The sequence below is a fragment of the Solanum lycopersicum genome, chromosome 10 (genome assembly GCF_036512215.1).
Source record: "Solanum lycopersicum chromosome 10, SLM_r2.1".
NCBI lineage: Eukaryota > Viridiplantae > Streptophyta > Magnoliopsida > Solanales > Solanaceae > Solanum > Solanum lycopersicum.
This window is the reverse complement of record NC_090809.1, coordinates 1,539,918-1,554,516: the sequence shown is the minus strand read 5'-3', so window position 1 is coordinate 1,554,516 and position 14,599 is coordinate 1,539,918. Positions and strand designations below refer to the sequence as shown.

The 14,599-nt window shown below is 31.3% G+C and overlaps 1 protein-coding gene across 9 annotated transcripts; it reads right to left on the bottom strand.

Annotated features, from left to right (window-relative positions):
* Positions 1–207: 207 nt before the first annotated feature.
* Positions 208–7,961, bottom strand: LOC101245891 (B3 domain-containing transcription repressor VAL2). Of its 9 annotated transcripts, none has more exons than XM_010328841.4 (8): positions 7,357–7,961; positions 5,467–5,548; positions 5,234–5,332; positions 4,187–4,320; positions 3,141–3,240; positions 2,633–2,807; positions 2,246–2,325; positions 208–482 (listed from the first exon to the last, which is right to left on the bottom strand). In XM_010328841.4, exons 1-7 carry the CDS (start codon positions 7,482–7,484, stop codon positions 2,246–2,248), a joined length of 798 nt encoding a protein of 265 aa, XP_010327143.1. In that variant the 5' UTR covers positions 7,485–7,961; the 3' UTR covers positions 208–482. The 9 variants fall into 9 exon arrangements, with proteins under 9 accessions (XP_010327143.1, XP_019071684.1, XP_010327144.1 ...); XM_019216139.3 differs by having other exon boundaries at positions 2,637–2,807; XM_010328842.4 differs by having other exon boundaries at positions 2,642–2,807.
* Between the last annotated feature and the right edge of the window lie 6,638 nt (positions 7,962–14,599).

Sequence of the window (14,599 nt, the reverse complement as noted above, 5' to 3'; positions counted from 1 at the left end):
TTACCATTAAAGTTTTACCCTTAATAGTCTCTTGTCCTTTTCCATTAAAAGATCAATTGCATAGATATAATTCATGTGAAACTTATCACACAAATTAGCAAAACTACTTTAGATTTTTGATAGTTCTTAAATGGTGAACAAGTGTAATTAATGATCTAAAATTATGACTTCTCATATGCAAAAACTTGTAGAAAGAAAAAGATAAAATTATACATAATAAAACCAAATATAAATTAAGTATGGCAATGGGACCTCAAGTTACAACAACTATGCCACAATCTCGAAACAAATTGTGATCAGGCTATATGAATCCTCTCTATTCCTCAGAACGACCTCAAGTTGATACAAAATAATGATTGGGTTTACAATCAAAGTATCTATAGATATTCCATCAATTCCATAATACACGTACAAGATCTGAGTATAGTTCCTGTGAACCTCATAAGTTACATGTAGATCCGCCTCCGGCATCGAGCTGAGATCTGCAGAACATCTTAATCTTCAGCTTAGTAGATCATCAAACTAGATCATTAGTATATATGAGTTTCGTATTCATCATATCATATATAGAATTCAAATAGAAATATTATATACAACTTCAACCATGATATATAGGTGCAAACTTTTTATGATGACATATGGAAACTTAATAATGAAGGGCGGAAACATTTTGCATTCACTCAATGTTTGAGAAAGAGTTGCACTCCAAGGGGGTGTGGTGCAGGCAATCTACCCCTGACGCAAGCATCAGCTCAAATCCGTGAATTATGTATCACAACGAGAGAATTTTACCGTTGCTCCAAGATTGCCTTCAAAGGAACTTGTAGTTTTCATACACAAAAGAGTATTTTGGTCGGTGAATTTTACTCTTTGTACGATGAGTAAAGTTAAGTAACCGGCATCAGATTCCAAACCAAACTCAGGATGTTGTTTCAGAGACCAAAAGGGAATAAAATGCATGCAAATCAAATCAAATTTAAGGACTAGCATAGGCACTTGCAATGGTGTCTTCCATACCATTTCAGCACATTGTCAGCATTTAATCTAGGATATAATGGTCAAAAACACATCGGAAACATCACTCTTTTGCGAGTTTCCACCCGGTGTTTACGTTTCTTATCTGAACTGTCACCAACTATTTATTAAGACACACATCGATTAGTATATGATGGTGTGGTGTACACTCTTTTTTTGTTTAAAACTTGTGTCGAATGGCACTCCATACGAATGATTAGAGGAATTAATTAGAAAATCTAAAATAAATGATGAAAAGCACACTTAAACGACATTTTTTACGAGTTTATTATTTGAACTATCTGGTGTTTGTCTCCTACCTGAATTATCGTGAATTATTTATCAAAACATCTCTCGAAATTAATAAGTCAACTGTCATGCGAAAAAAAAAATTTATTGGCAAATTAACTTATCACCAACCTTTCGGTGATTGTGTACTCTAACACTTGGTCTAGTTAGCTTCGACGTGTGTTTTGATGAATAATTGGTGTAGTTCAAGTATAAAACGCAAAACACCTGATAGTTTGAGTATGAAACTCGCAAAATGTGATACTTCAAGCAGTGGCGGACCCAGAATTTTCATTCAGGGGGTTCAAAAAATAAAAGTATAACCGTGTAAATAAGTCTTTAGAAATGGGACCCTTGATTTTTTTTGGGTTCAAAACATACTTTTAGCACGTTTTAAAATGAAAAATAAGGCTAAAAAAAGCTTGAAAAACATATCTGATCTTTTCTTTAAAAAAATGAACTAAAAAAGGAAAATAAATAAATGTTGTCGTAGGAATTCGAACTGGGGGAGTGCAGTTTAATATTCAAGGACTTGCCACTGAACCATCTAATTCTATTTATTATTGAGGGGGTCCGCCCCTGACTTCCGGTGTGTTTTTGACCACTATCTCTTAAACCTAACTAAGTTCAAATCTCGTCTGGGGTAAAGTACAAGGTAACTTACGAGTTCAGCTAAACAAGCTAAACCCGTAGCTTTGGCCAACACCCTATATATATGTCGAGAAATCTACTACATATGTACAAGTATTCAATTTCGTACCTAGTAACTCAAATGATCAGTGAATTCAGTAGTATACCAAATCTATAAAGTTCAAATCTTGGATTGCCTCTAAGCTCACCGTCGAAAAATGCATATGATTCCATCATAATGGAACTAAAACTTCTCTTAACCCTTGCAAAGTTTTAGTTGGGTAATAAAATCAAAAGAACATGTCTTGCATACCTATGAGGTGGAAGAACCAGGCGAAGTATTCCTTAATCCCATGACCAGTTTCTGTCCTGGTTCAATTCGATAAAAAGTAACTGCAAACCAAAAAACTGCAACTCAGGGTCCGATAAACGATGTTCCATACATGAGTAGAAGGAGCATTACACTACACTGATGCATCTGAACATGTCACTACTTATAGTGCTATAATCAACTAATTCACTAATGGTCATCATAGATCAACAGGACATTCTATCAATTTTCTCAGTTAGAATTGCACTCTGCCTTTGAGTGGCATGTTGGTTTTATCTGAACCACTGTGAAGTCTTTTCTCGACATTGCAGATCCATTGACCACGAAGAAAGTACTCAAAAATTTAAATGGATAGATTACTTCAATTACCTACATCACCTGCTTGCCACTTCTTCGAGACCATGTAATCTCTAAGTCCTTCCAGCACATACATTTTACTCCTTGAATTAGGCCAAAACCGGAAGTGAAAATTCCATTCCTTGCCGTCGGTATCCAGTATATTAATGGGGATCTTGTGTGGCCCAGAAAGTGGAGGAAAGTAAGCCTACAAACAGGAGAGCTTAGAACAACAACAACAACTACAACAACATACTCAGTGAAACCCCACAAGTGAGGTCTGAGAAGGGTAGTGTACACCGACCTTACCCTACCTCATGGAGGTAGAGAGGTTTTGTTTCCTAAGGAGCCTCAACGCAAGTGCAGAAAATAAAAGTAGTTATGAAAAGGGAATGTGAAAGTGAAAAATTGGCAAGAGAAACTTGCTGAAATAAAAGATGTCGCAGGAATCAAAAATATAAAAAACAGTGGATATTCACATTTACCCCAAAACACATCTTGCTAAAGAAGGCATGAAATTCCAGGAAAAATAGAAACTCACCTCAGCACACTTTTTGGGAATCACAAGACGTGATAATGTGAGATCAGCATCAGTGGCAGTCAACGATTTTTGAAACAAAGGGGTGACACCATGCCCACAGCTAAGGTATGTCAAGGAGCACAAGAATATCAATCGTTAAATTCAAAGTGCGACCATGAAGAGAGATCTTGTTGTCAACCAAGTCGCATCTTTATGATTCAAAATCTCAGTCATCAAGTGCAGTTAATTTTTTTAAAACAATTACAACCACTGAATGAATTAGAATAACAAAGTCTCAATACGATTAATGACAATTCACCACTAGTCCATCCACTTTCACATCTAACCACCACCATCATCAACGACCACCACCACCGGCAATCACCACAGTCAGTCATCACCACCAATCACCATTACCACAACAGTCATCAAACACTTTTAACAAGCATCACCATTATATATTGTCAATCACACTATTAGTACTGCCACAATTAGTTGTCGTTATCATCCACCGTGATTATAAGCCTCCACCACCATCAACCACCACTACTAAACAGCATTGTTAGCCACCACCCACAACCATCACCATTAGCGAACACCACCCTCTGTCGACACACACAACCACCACCATTAGCCATAACACCACCACCCACCATATAATTTTTTTGAAGAATATTTTGTTGATATAGTATCTTATTTGAGTTTCATATTTATTAATTTATAAATAAAGATAGGTTCTATACATTAAGATGTTGAGGAAACAAATAACCGTAATTATATGGTATTCAAATCCTAATACAACATTTTAATATTCAGATATGTATTCAAATTTACATGTTATAATCTAAATATACGTGTTTTAATATTCAAATATTCAATAAAATTCAGACGTTTTACTCTAAATAAAACAATTAGGTTCTTATTCATCTCCATCTCCAAGAACTAAAAATGAGAGCAAACTTTATTTGTTTACATACCACTTATTTTATTTGCTTAAAAAATGGCTTCAGTGCTCTCCCTTTGTAGTTTTCGGAGGCCAAGATGACTGAGTATACAACAAAGGATATTTTATGGAGATCTTCTGCAATTTTGACTCTGTGACACGAGGCCTGTACTGAGATTCTATCATGGTTTGTGTGGCATCCAGCTGAGATTTTTCAGTTGGTACTGGAGTTTCATGGGACAAGCAGCGATTCCGTGCCTGCATTAAATAAAACTAGAACTTCATAGCATTGATCTCCTTGACCTCAATAGGAATGGCAATAGGATGAAGAACATTTTGAAGCATACCCTGATAGTTATAACCTAAAAGAGTTGACCTTGCAAAGTTGAAAGTTTGGAAAGTAGGGAGAAGAGTTGCGACAAACATAGTTCAAAGTAGACTAGAAGTTACTATATGTCTAGAAGTCAATATTTGAAAGATCCAAGAGTAAACTGGAACTGGTGTAAGAGCAGCTCTGTTTAGCTAGATTTCACCCATACTAGTTTTCAATGGATCTTACCAATTGCAACAGGCCAAAAGTCAGTTATGACTGAACCCCAGAGCTTCCATTACTCTGAGAACTTCAACAAGATTCAGCAAAGAAATAATGAAACATCTTCTACATATCAGCCATAAACTAAACTTGTGTTGCATATAGTACAAATAGGATGGAGGAATATGAAGCTGAATTCTCAAGAATCACTTTAAGTGAAGGTGTTAATGACCAACTCAAGAGATAGCCTTGTAATTAGGAACAGATTTTCTTGGAGGAAAACATGTGCTGTGAATTGTGATCACATATTTCAGGTTAGAAAGGATGGCACTTATCTAAGAAGCAGCCATCATGGTTAATGCTCTTACACTCAGTTGGAAATAGTCCATCATAAGTGGATTTTGGTGGGAGCAGGCATTCAATGTTGCATTTTCTATTATAGATGGTGGATTGTGAAAACGATGGATTCTGCTATGCAGGTCAATTGGTCATCAGATGAAGGCATACTAAACTGTTCTAGTTGGCATTGTAAGCTGGAAAGAAAGTGAGAGAGAGAGATGGTCGATAAATATTGACAAATGATCTGGAGGGAGTAACAACGAGTTAACTACAAATTAAAAATGCCTAAAATATTCTTACAAGAATGAAGTTCTTCTTTGAGCAGTCCATGCACATAATTCCACCAAAATCCAACAGCAGATATGAGTTGAAAGACACAATACATCCACAATGGATCAACTGCAATGAAAAAATATCACTGCTAAGAAATGCTTCTCACAGAGCATACAATATACAAATGAACAAAACCCTTCATTCATAGACATATCTATCTTTGTATCTACACAACTATGACTGATACCTTTTCCACTAACCTTCCCACAAGATTCACAATCTCTCCAGCCATCGTCACTTGGATGGAAAATCTCACAGAACCTCCCGTACTCATATACAGAACTAAAGGAAAATAAGAAGTAATCAGGCCAATGAAACTCTCATGTATCAGAAGAAAGATTGCATTTATTAATAGCCCTGCAAGCCTCAACATGTTACAGCACATTAAGCCAAGTAACGGGGAGAACTGGAATCTCTTCATCGCACTCAGCACAATTATGACACACACAATTTTCCTGACACAAATTATCATCACAAAGAAAGCATTTTTTCACATCTCCATTTACTCTGTGAGGAAAGGTTCTGCACCATAAACTTTTTTTGGTTTACTGGATATTGGCTTTGCCCAGCAAATACACGATATGAACTAAAGCTGTTGTATTAAACCAAACCCATAGCTCCGAATAAGGGGGCAATTTACTTTAAACGCTAGGATAGCCACATTACGCATTCGTAACTGTATTTTAAATTCAACTTCTCCACATTTATGGTGAATTTCTTACTACAAGTTCATATAGTTCTGCAGCATAATCTTTAAAAAAAAATTATTTTTTTTATGACAAGGAAAACCCGTAGCCGCTACCCTATGGGTGCGCAGAGGGTAAAACCCCCACTCCTATGCAATAGCTCGCAAACCACATAGGAGAGGTAACCCGCACCAGGCCGAGCTCGACCCAGAAGGCAAACCCCTTGCTTTCGCGGCAAGGGGTTTCGAACTTGAGACCTCCAATAAGGAAGTCCCAAGCTCAAATCACTGGTCCACCTTGAAGGGTAATCTTTTATTTTGTTTAATGCATTTTAAATATATTATTAATACATATCAAGCAAATTTTTAAGAGTTTAATGATAAAAAAAAACATATCTAAACTATCTCTTGCGAGTTTCATACCTCAACTTTCCATTATTCAAATTTACCTACCTAAACTATCACCTTTTGACGAGTTCATACGACAACTATCACTCCATTTGTATTAAAATTCAAAACACACCTCGACTCCAAGGTGTATAGGCCAACTCACCATCGACATGTGTTTTGATACAAATGTATTGATAGTTTAGGCAGGTAAAGAGAACAACGAATAGTTTAGATATGAAACTCGCACTCCATTTTTATTAAAACACATCTCGATTCTAAGTTGGCCTACACACCTTATAATCAAGGTGTGTTTAAAATTTTAATACAAATGAAGTGATAACTCACGTATGAACTCGTCAAAAGGTGATACTTTGGACCAATAAAGAGAACAATGGATAGTTGAGACATGAAACTCGCACTCCATTTCTATTAAAACACATCTCGATGCTGAGTTGGCCTACACACCTTAGAATCAAGGTGTGTTTCAAATTTCAATACAAATGGAGTGATAACTAACATATGAACTCGTGAAAAGGTGATAGTTTGGGCCGGTAAAGAGAACAATGGATAATTGAGATATGAAACTCGCAATCCATTACTATTAAAACACATCTCGATGTTGAGTTGGCCTACACACCTTAGAATCAAGGTGCGTTTCAAATTTTAATACATATGGAGTGATAATTGACATATGAACTCGTCAAAAGGTGATAGTTTCGGCTGGTAAAGAAAACAATGGATAGTTGAGATATGAAACTCGCACTCCATTTCTATTAAAACACATCAGTTGGCCCCCACACCTTAGAATCAAGGTGAGTTTCAAAATTTTCTTAATACAAATGGAGTGATAATTATCGTACGAACTCGTGAAAAGGTGATAGTTTAGACAGGTAAAAGAAAACAACGGATAGTTGAGATATGAAACTCGCTAAAATTGATCGTGTAGGTATGTTTTCTACCACTTATAAACTATTTGGGGTCATTTGTAAAAGTTAAAAAAAAAAAAAAAACTTACGCGCAACGATGACAAAGCTGTGCGAATTTGCCACTACGAAGGCGCCAGCCATTTCTGAAGGTAACTGAGTTTGATGAATCTTCACATTGAAAGCAGAAAGTTGTTGTCGAAGAAGAAGGAGAAGCCATAGATAGAGAAGAAGAAGAAGAAAAAACGAAACCCTAAAAACAGAGCAAAGACAAAATTTTCAGAATGGAAACTGATTAGTATTCAAAAAAAAAAAGTGTGTGATTAACATTTATAACAGAAACAGAGAGATAATTATGTAATTACTTTGATTAATTTTTTCTCTCAAATAAGGAAATTAGCAGTTAAACAAGATTAATTGTTATTTTTTTTAAACCATAAATACAAAATTGGAAATGAAGAATTTAGTCTAATTTGGTAGGTTGATGAAAGGGCATACATTGGATTTTGGGAACATTTAAGACATATTAGACCAATATGGCTTGTTTTGCGACCAGAAAGTTTTGAGTTCGAGTCTTTCGAGAACAGTAATTTTTATGTTAGGAATATTTTGATAAGTATTATTTCATCTTTACTCAAAAGATTTAAGTTCGAGTCTTTTGGATATGGAATTACTTCTATTAGAGAGCGTCAAGTCAGCAATGTTGAAACTTCCCGCGCAATTTTAAATTTGATTGGATTTCAATGTGAAAACTGGTGAGGTGAGAAACCAAAAGATAAAAACTTAGAAATAAACCTTGCAATGTCTAAATCTTATTTTGATTGAACTTTAGTATAGATATTAAATATCGAGACGAAAAATAAAAAAATATCATATTAAAAATGTATACAAATTCGTAATTTACCTATTTAGAAACAACTCAATTTTATCTAAATGTGGCTCAATTAGTGAATTTTGCTCACACTTCAGTTATTTTTGTCTAAACTTTGACTAGTTTTTTGAATTTTTTGTGCATGTATAATTGACATTGAGTCATTTTTATATGAATAAATCATAATAATAATAGGGAATTATCTCCTAGCCTATACCCAAAATCTCTACGGCACACCTTATCTTTGATGAGGTCCTATTACCCCCTCCAACTTTTTTTTTAAGTAATATATTACCCTTGCGTGCCTACGTGGCAAAAATAATCTGCAAGATCGATTTGTTTGTTGAACACGCGTCGGGACCCACTTTTTCAGTTTTCGATAAACTGACTTTAATGAAATATACTCCTCCTCTCTCACGTCCCACCCCACTCCCTATGCCCCATAATTAATAAATCTATATGAATAAAGATAATGAGTTTTGTTTCAAATTGTTAATATTGATCTTTTATTATTTTATCATTTGGTTTAATATAATTATCAAGTTTAGAATTAATAATCGACATAAAATAAAAATTAATAATCGACATAAAAAGATGTAAAGAATATATTAAATTTTACTTTACCTTTTCAAATCAAGGAGCTTGAATGATAATGGATGGAGTTTCTTCAAAAATGAAGAATCATAAACATGGGGTTATTTTTTGAAAAGAGGAAGAAGATGCTTTGAGAGAAACAATAAAATTTATTTTTTATTTTTTTTTCAAATTGCTTTGACACGTGGCTCATTTTTATTGGCCATTGTTAGCCAAAAGCTGCACTCACTCCGCACTCACGCGCCCTAGATGGGTGAAATCACGATTTTTGCCACGTAGGCACGCAAGGGGTAATATATTACTTAAAAAAAAGTTGGAGGGGGTAATAGGACCTCATCAAAGATAAGGTGTGTCGTAGGGATTTTGGGTATAGGCTAGGGGTAATTGAGTATTATCCCTATATAATATTGTCTATAATTAAGTATAGGTATTATAAATATCATACTTATACATTAAAGGTTATACATATATGTTGAATTTTTTTTTTCTTTTTATACATTAGGTTATACATAAATTTTAAAGAAGCAAATTTTCATTAAAAGCTCATGCATGAGCATCCAACCTAAATTACAACTATATAAACTAAAACAAAGTGGAAATTATATATTTTAAAGGTATTTGTAGTAGAAAAAAATGTAAGAATTGTTAAAAATATATAGATTACAACTATATAAACTAAAAAAAATATGGAATTTATATATTTTACTTAGAGTGGGTTGTGTTGGGCAATATCAGAAGAATGTTGAGTGTATTTTGAGGAGAAATTGACACAGATATACAATTATTATATACAATTGATAATAAATAGTACAATATTAATTAGCAATTAATAATTCAAAAAAAAAAAGAAGCACGTAAGTCTAAAAGGAATATAACGATTTTTTATAAATTTTTTTAACCAGGATTAATTAAGGAGATGTGGGATTATTTTTCTTCCTTATTTTTAACTCATATAATTAAGGAAGTTAGCTTTCAGTTTCTTTAAATTATCAAACTGAACTTTACTATCACTTTTTTTAAAAAAATAAATTATTAAACGCAGTTTACAACAACATAAATATATATAAATATATATATTGAAATGCTCATAAGTAATGAAATCAAAAATTTGACGTTTTAAATAAAGTAAAATTTAAAAATAGTAAAGTGACTTATATTTATTTATTTATCCTTAAAAGTCTTAAATAAATATTACTATTGTCTATTCAATAATTAAATAATAGTGTTCTCTAATTTTGATATTGAATACATGGTATTGTGAATTTTTATTATATACTTATATTAAGTAATAAAGTTTGTAATTGAATAAGCATATGATCTCGTAAGCATGTAATCAAATAAGCTTGTACAAATAGATAATTTATACGATAATTTGTGTAATCAAATAAGCTTGTACAAATATATATAATTTTACGTTTTTACAGTTCGTACTATTTTATTAGAAAGTTAAATGCACATCAGCTTGAAGTTGAATACATACAGAAGTCTCTACCAATGCCATCAATTTTGTATCATTTAATGTTTAAAGTAAATTACTATGACCATTTTATCAGAGACTAATGTAGTTGTAAATAAAAAAAAAATTCAAACGTTCATAATTTTGGTTTTGAATGTTAGTTTCGGATATAGAAAAACTCTTTTTACGTTTCATACCTCATATGAACTTATAAATACCTATAATTACCCATTCAAACTAATACACATAGTTTATTAAATCATCACAAACACCCAAAAATAGTTTTGTAAAAAGCTACATGAAATCAATGTGTGCCTCTCTCGAAGGCAAACAATGTATACTATTATATCTTTTAGTACATGATGAATCAGGTGAGCTGTGACGAATGAAAATTGTAGGTTCATGAGTTTTCTTTCAAACACCACCTAATTTGTATCATTTAATGTTTAAAATAAAACATTATCACAATTTTACTTGAGACTAGTGTAAATAAGAGAAACTTCTAATGTTCATAATTTTGATTTTATAAATTAGTTTCCGGTATAGAAAAACTATTTCATGATTCATGCCTCCTTTGAACTTATAAATACATATAATTACCCATTCGAACTAACACATTTAATTTATTAAATTATCACAAATAATCACAAAAAAAAATTGGTAAAAAAAAACATGCAATCAATGTGTGCATCTCTAAAAGTCAAACAATGTATACTACCATATCTTTTAGTACGTAGTGAATTAAGTGAGCCATCACATATGAAAATTGTAGGTCAATGAGTTTTTTTTAAAATGTCACCAATTTTGTATCATTTAATGTTTAAGGTAAAACATTATGACAATTTTACTAGAAACTAGTAGAGTTGTAAATAATAGAAAGTTTGAAGTTTCATAATCTTTAGCTTTAGATGTTTGTTTCGCGTATAGAAAAAATCTATTTCACGATCCATACCTCATTGGAACTTATAAATATTCATAATTACCCATTCGAACTAACACATATAATTTATTAGATCATCACAAACACCCACAAAATGTTTTCATAAAAGAAACTACATGCAATTAATTTATGTCTCTCTTGAAGGCAAATAATGTATATTATTATATTTTTTAGTACGTAATGAATTAGGTGAGCTATGACAAATGAAAATTGTAGGTCCATGAGCTTTCTTTCAAATGCCACCAATTTTGTATCATTTAATGTTTCAAGAAAAGCATTATGACCATTTTATCATAGCCTAGTGTAGTTGTAAATAAGAGAAACTTTGAACGTTCATAATTTTGGCTTTTGATGTTAGTATCGGGTATATAAAAACTCTATTTCACGGTTCATTAATCATTTGAACTTATAAATACCTATAATTACTGATTTGAACTAACACATAATTTATTAAATCATCACAAACACCCACAAAAAATTTTGATAAAAAAAACTACATGCAATCAATGTGTGTCTCTCTTGAAGGCAAACAAGGTATACTACCATATCTTTTAGTATGTAATGAATTAGGTGAGCCATTAAATATGAAAATTGTTAGTCAATGAGTTTTCTTTCGAATGCCACTAATTTTGTATCATTTAATATTTAAAATGAAGCATCATTACCATTTATGAGAGACTAATGTAGTTGTAAATAAGAGAAACTTTGAACGTTCATAATTTTGGCTTCAGATGTTATTTTCGGATGTAGAAAAACTCTATTTCATGTTCCACACCTCATTTGAACTTATAAATACCTACAATTATCCATTCAAACTAACAAACATAATTTATCAAATCATCACAAACACCCACATATAATTTTTGATAAAAACTGCATGCAATTTATATATGCGTATTTTGAAGGCAAACAATGTATACTACCATATCTTTCAGTATAATGAATTAGGTGAGCCATGACATACGAAGATAATAGCTACATGAGTTTTTCTTTTAATGCCATCAATTTTGTATCATTTTATGTTTAAGGTAAAACATTATGACAATTTTACACGCACTAATGTAGTCGTAAATGAGTTTAGAAAACTATTGTCTCGCTTGACATAAGTTTTATGTGGCATAAGTTCTATAGAAATTAAGTTGCGCAAGATACGTTATAAACATAATATATAAATGTGCTCTTCAACTTAGCTTCAATTGACATCTATACCCTCCAACTTTATGTGTGCACAAGTAAGCACTAAACTTGTATAAAATTAAAAAAAAAAGACACCACCTTCTTACATGACATCCTACATAGCATTTTTATGTCTTGCATAACGTTCTACATGTACTAAATCACTTTTAAATTAAAAAAATGTACATTTTACTCTTTAAAGTAAAACTTCTCGATACAAATCAAATAACTAGACCGTAAAACAAATATCTAAACACCTAACATGGGAGAGATGGATGAAAACATACTCTACTCTAGCACAAGCAATATCAAAAGTTGTAATGATTAGATATAATGTTAGGACTTCTTTTAAGCATAAACATAAATAATTTCAAATAGTATATACTATAAATGTTGATTATTTACACAAAGCATATAACATTGTTAATCTGAAATCATTTATGAAGATTTTATTTTGGAGTAAGATGTTTTCTATATATATCAAGGACGACTTTGTTCATAGAAAATTCAAATCAACGTCGAAATAAAATTTTCACGAACATAATTGAAAATATATAAAGAAGTAAATAAATAAAGAAATTAATGAAATTCGAAATTTGCTATAAATATATAAAAATGATGTTGACATTTGACGTGCAGTGCAATTTTTCCATGAAAAAGGTTTAGGTAGATTATTACACCCTTAACTCAACACGTGAGAACATAACACATATATTGGATCCTAAACTTGGGTTCGAATCTTAACTTTGATCTCAAACTTTCATAGTGTACAAATAAACACTTTAACTATCTCATCTTTCAATAAATAAACACATGATTCCTACCTGGCAAAATGCGTGAAATGCATGCATTATGCGCGGATGAGGGGTAATTTTCGAGGCCCACAAAGGTAGAAAAAATGCTGAAATGACAATTCTACCCTTAATGAATCTCTTTTATATTAATTAAAATTAATTTTAATTTTTTTTAGTTTCAAAATGACATGTAAGATATTTTTTTTTAGAAAAAAAGACGTGTAAAATGTTTAGTTAGTTGACAACCACTGATTGACTCACTAATACACGTGGGAGCGTTTGCATTTCATGCACTTTGGCTCCAAAAATCGCGTGTTTATTTATTGAAAGATAGGATAGTTAAAGTATCTATTTGTGCACTATAAAAGTTTGAGATCAAAGTTAAAATTTGAAGCCAAATTTAGGATCCAGTATATGTATTTTGCCCAAAAATAAAGAAGTATTAGACACTCATCATAATCATTTTTTATTAATGACAATATAAAAAAAAAATATGAAATTTATGATTTTGTACCGCCATTTCATAAAGATAATGCTGTAATAATAATACTAATTAAATTCATCGTTAAACTTATAAATATATAAAATTTATCTTATTACTTATAAAAGATTTGATTTTTATCGAGTATCTAGAATATATTAGTTGAATGACAACGGCATACATGCAATTCTATTTATTATTTTTGACTTAGAATAAAATTAAATTAACACAAGAATTTTTTATTCTTCATGACAAAAAAATATATAATTCTATTTTAATAAACTCCATTTAGATTATATGGAGAGTCTTGATTATGTCAATTTTTTTTCTTATAAATAAAAAATGTAAATATATAGACTTTGCATTTCAAATTACATAATTCTACGTGCTTCAAAATTTAAAAAATATTCCCTTACATGGCTCCAACAAACAATATAAGAAAGTCAATGACCACCACGTCTAATTTTTTTTCTTATATTTTATTTTATTTATTTATTTATAAATTATGGTCAAGCATGAAATATTATAATTATAATAATTAAATTTGATTTAGCACATATAGTTTCAATTATTTAGTGATTTAAACTCAGGATATATTCATTGATTTGGATATGAATTATGCATGTATTAAATTAAGCATAGACGATATTTGAGTAATCTTAATTAGATATATTATGCAAATAAAAAAGTAAAATAATTTATTTATAAACAATTAAACTTTACATAACTAATTTCGACATAAAATAATAACCAACTTCAATATATTATTGATTTACATAACTCCAAATTAACTACCAAATTATTCCTAATAAATTAATTTAACGTTGACTGTTAGCCTACTATAATCCTCTTCGTATTTTATTCAAATTTAAAAATTAAATATTATGTAAATAAATTCGAACTGATCAAAATTAGAAGAAAATAAAAAAACAATATAACAACAAAGAATAAATTAAAACAGGTAATCCCATCATTTACCATCATTGTCTGTCCACCACATTATTAATATTTTTTCCTTTTAAT

Coding starts and splice junctions, on each gene's coding strand:
- LOC101245891 (XM_069289749.1), bottom strand. CDS start 7,484: ATGGCTTCTCCTTCTTCTTCGACAACAACTTTCTGCTTTCAATGTGAA. Junction 5,333..5,466: donor ATTGTGAATCTTGTGGGAAG/GTTAGTGGAAAA, acceptor TTTTCATTGCAG/TTGATCCATTGTGGATGTAT. Junction 483..2,632: donor GTGGCAAGCAGGTGATGTAG/GTAATTGAAGTA, acceptor GATGTTCTGCAG/ATCTCAGCTCGATGCCGGAG.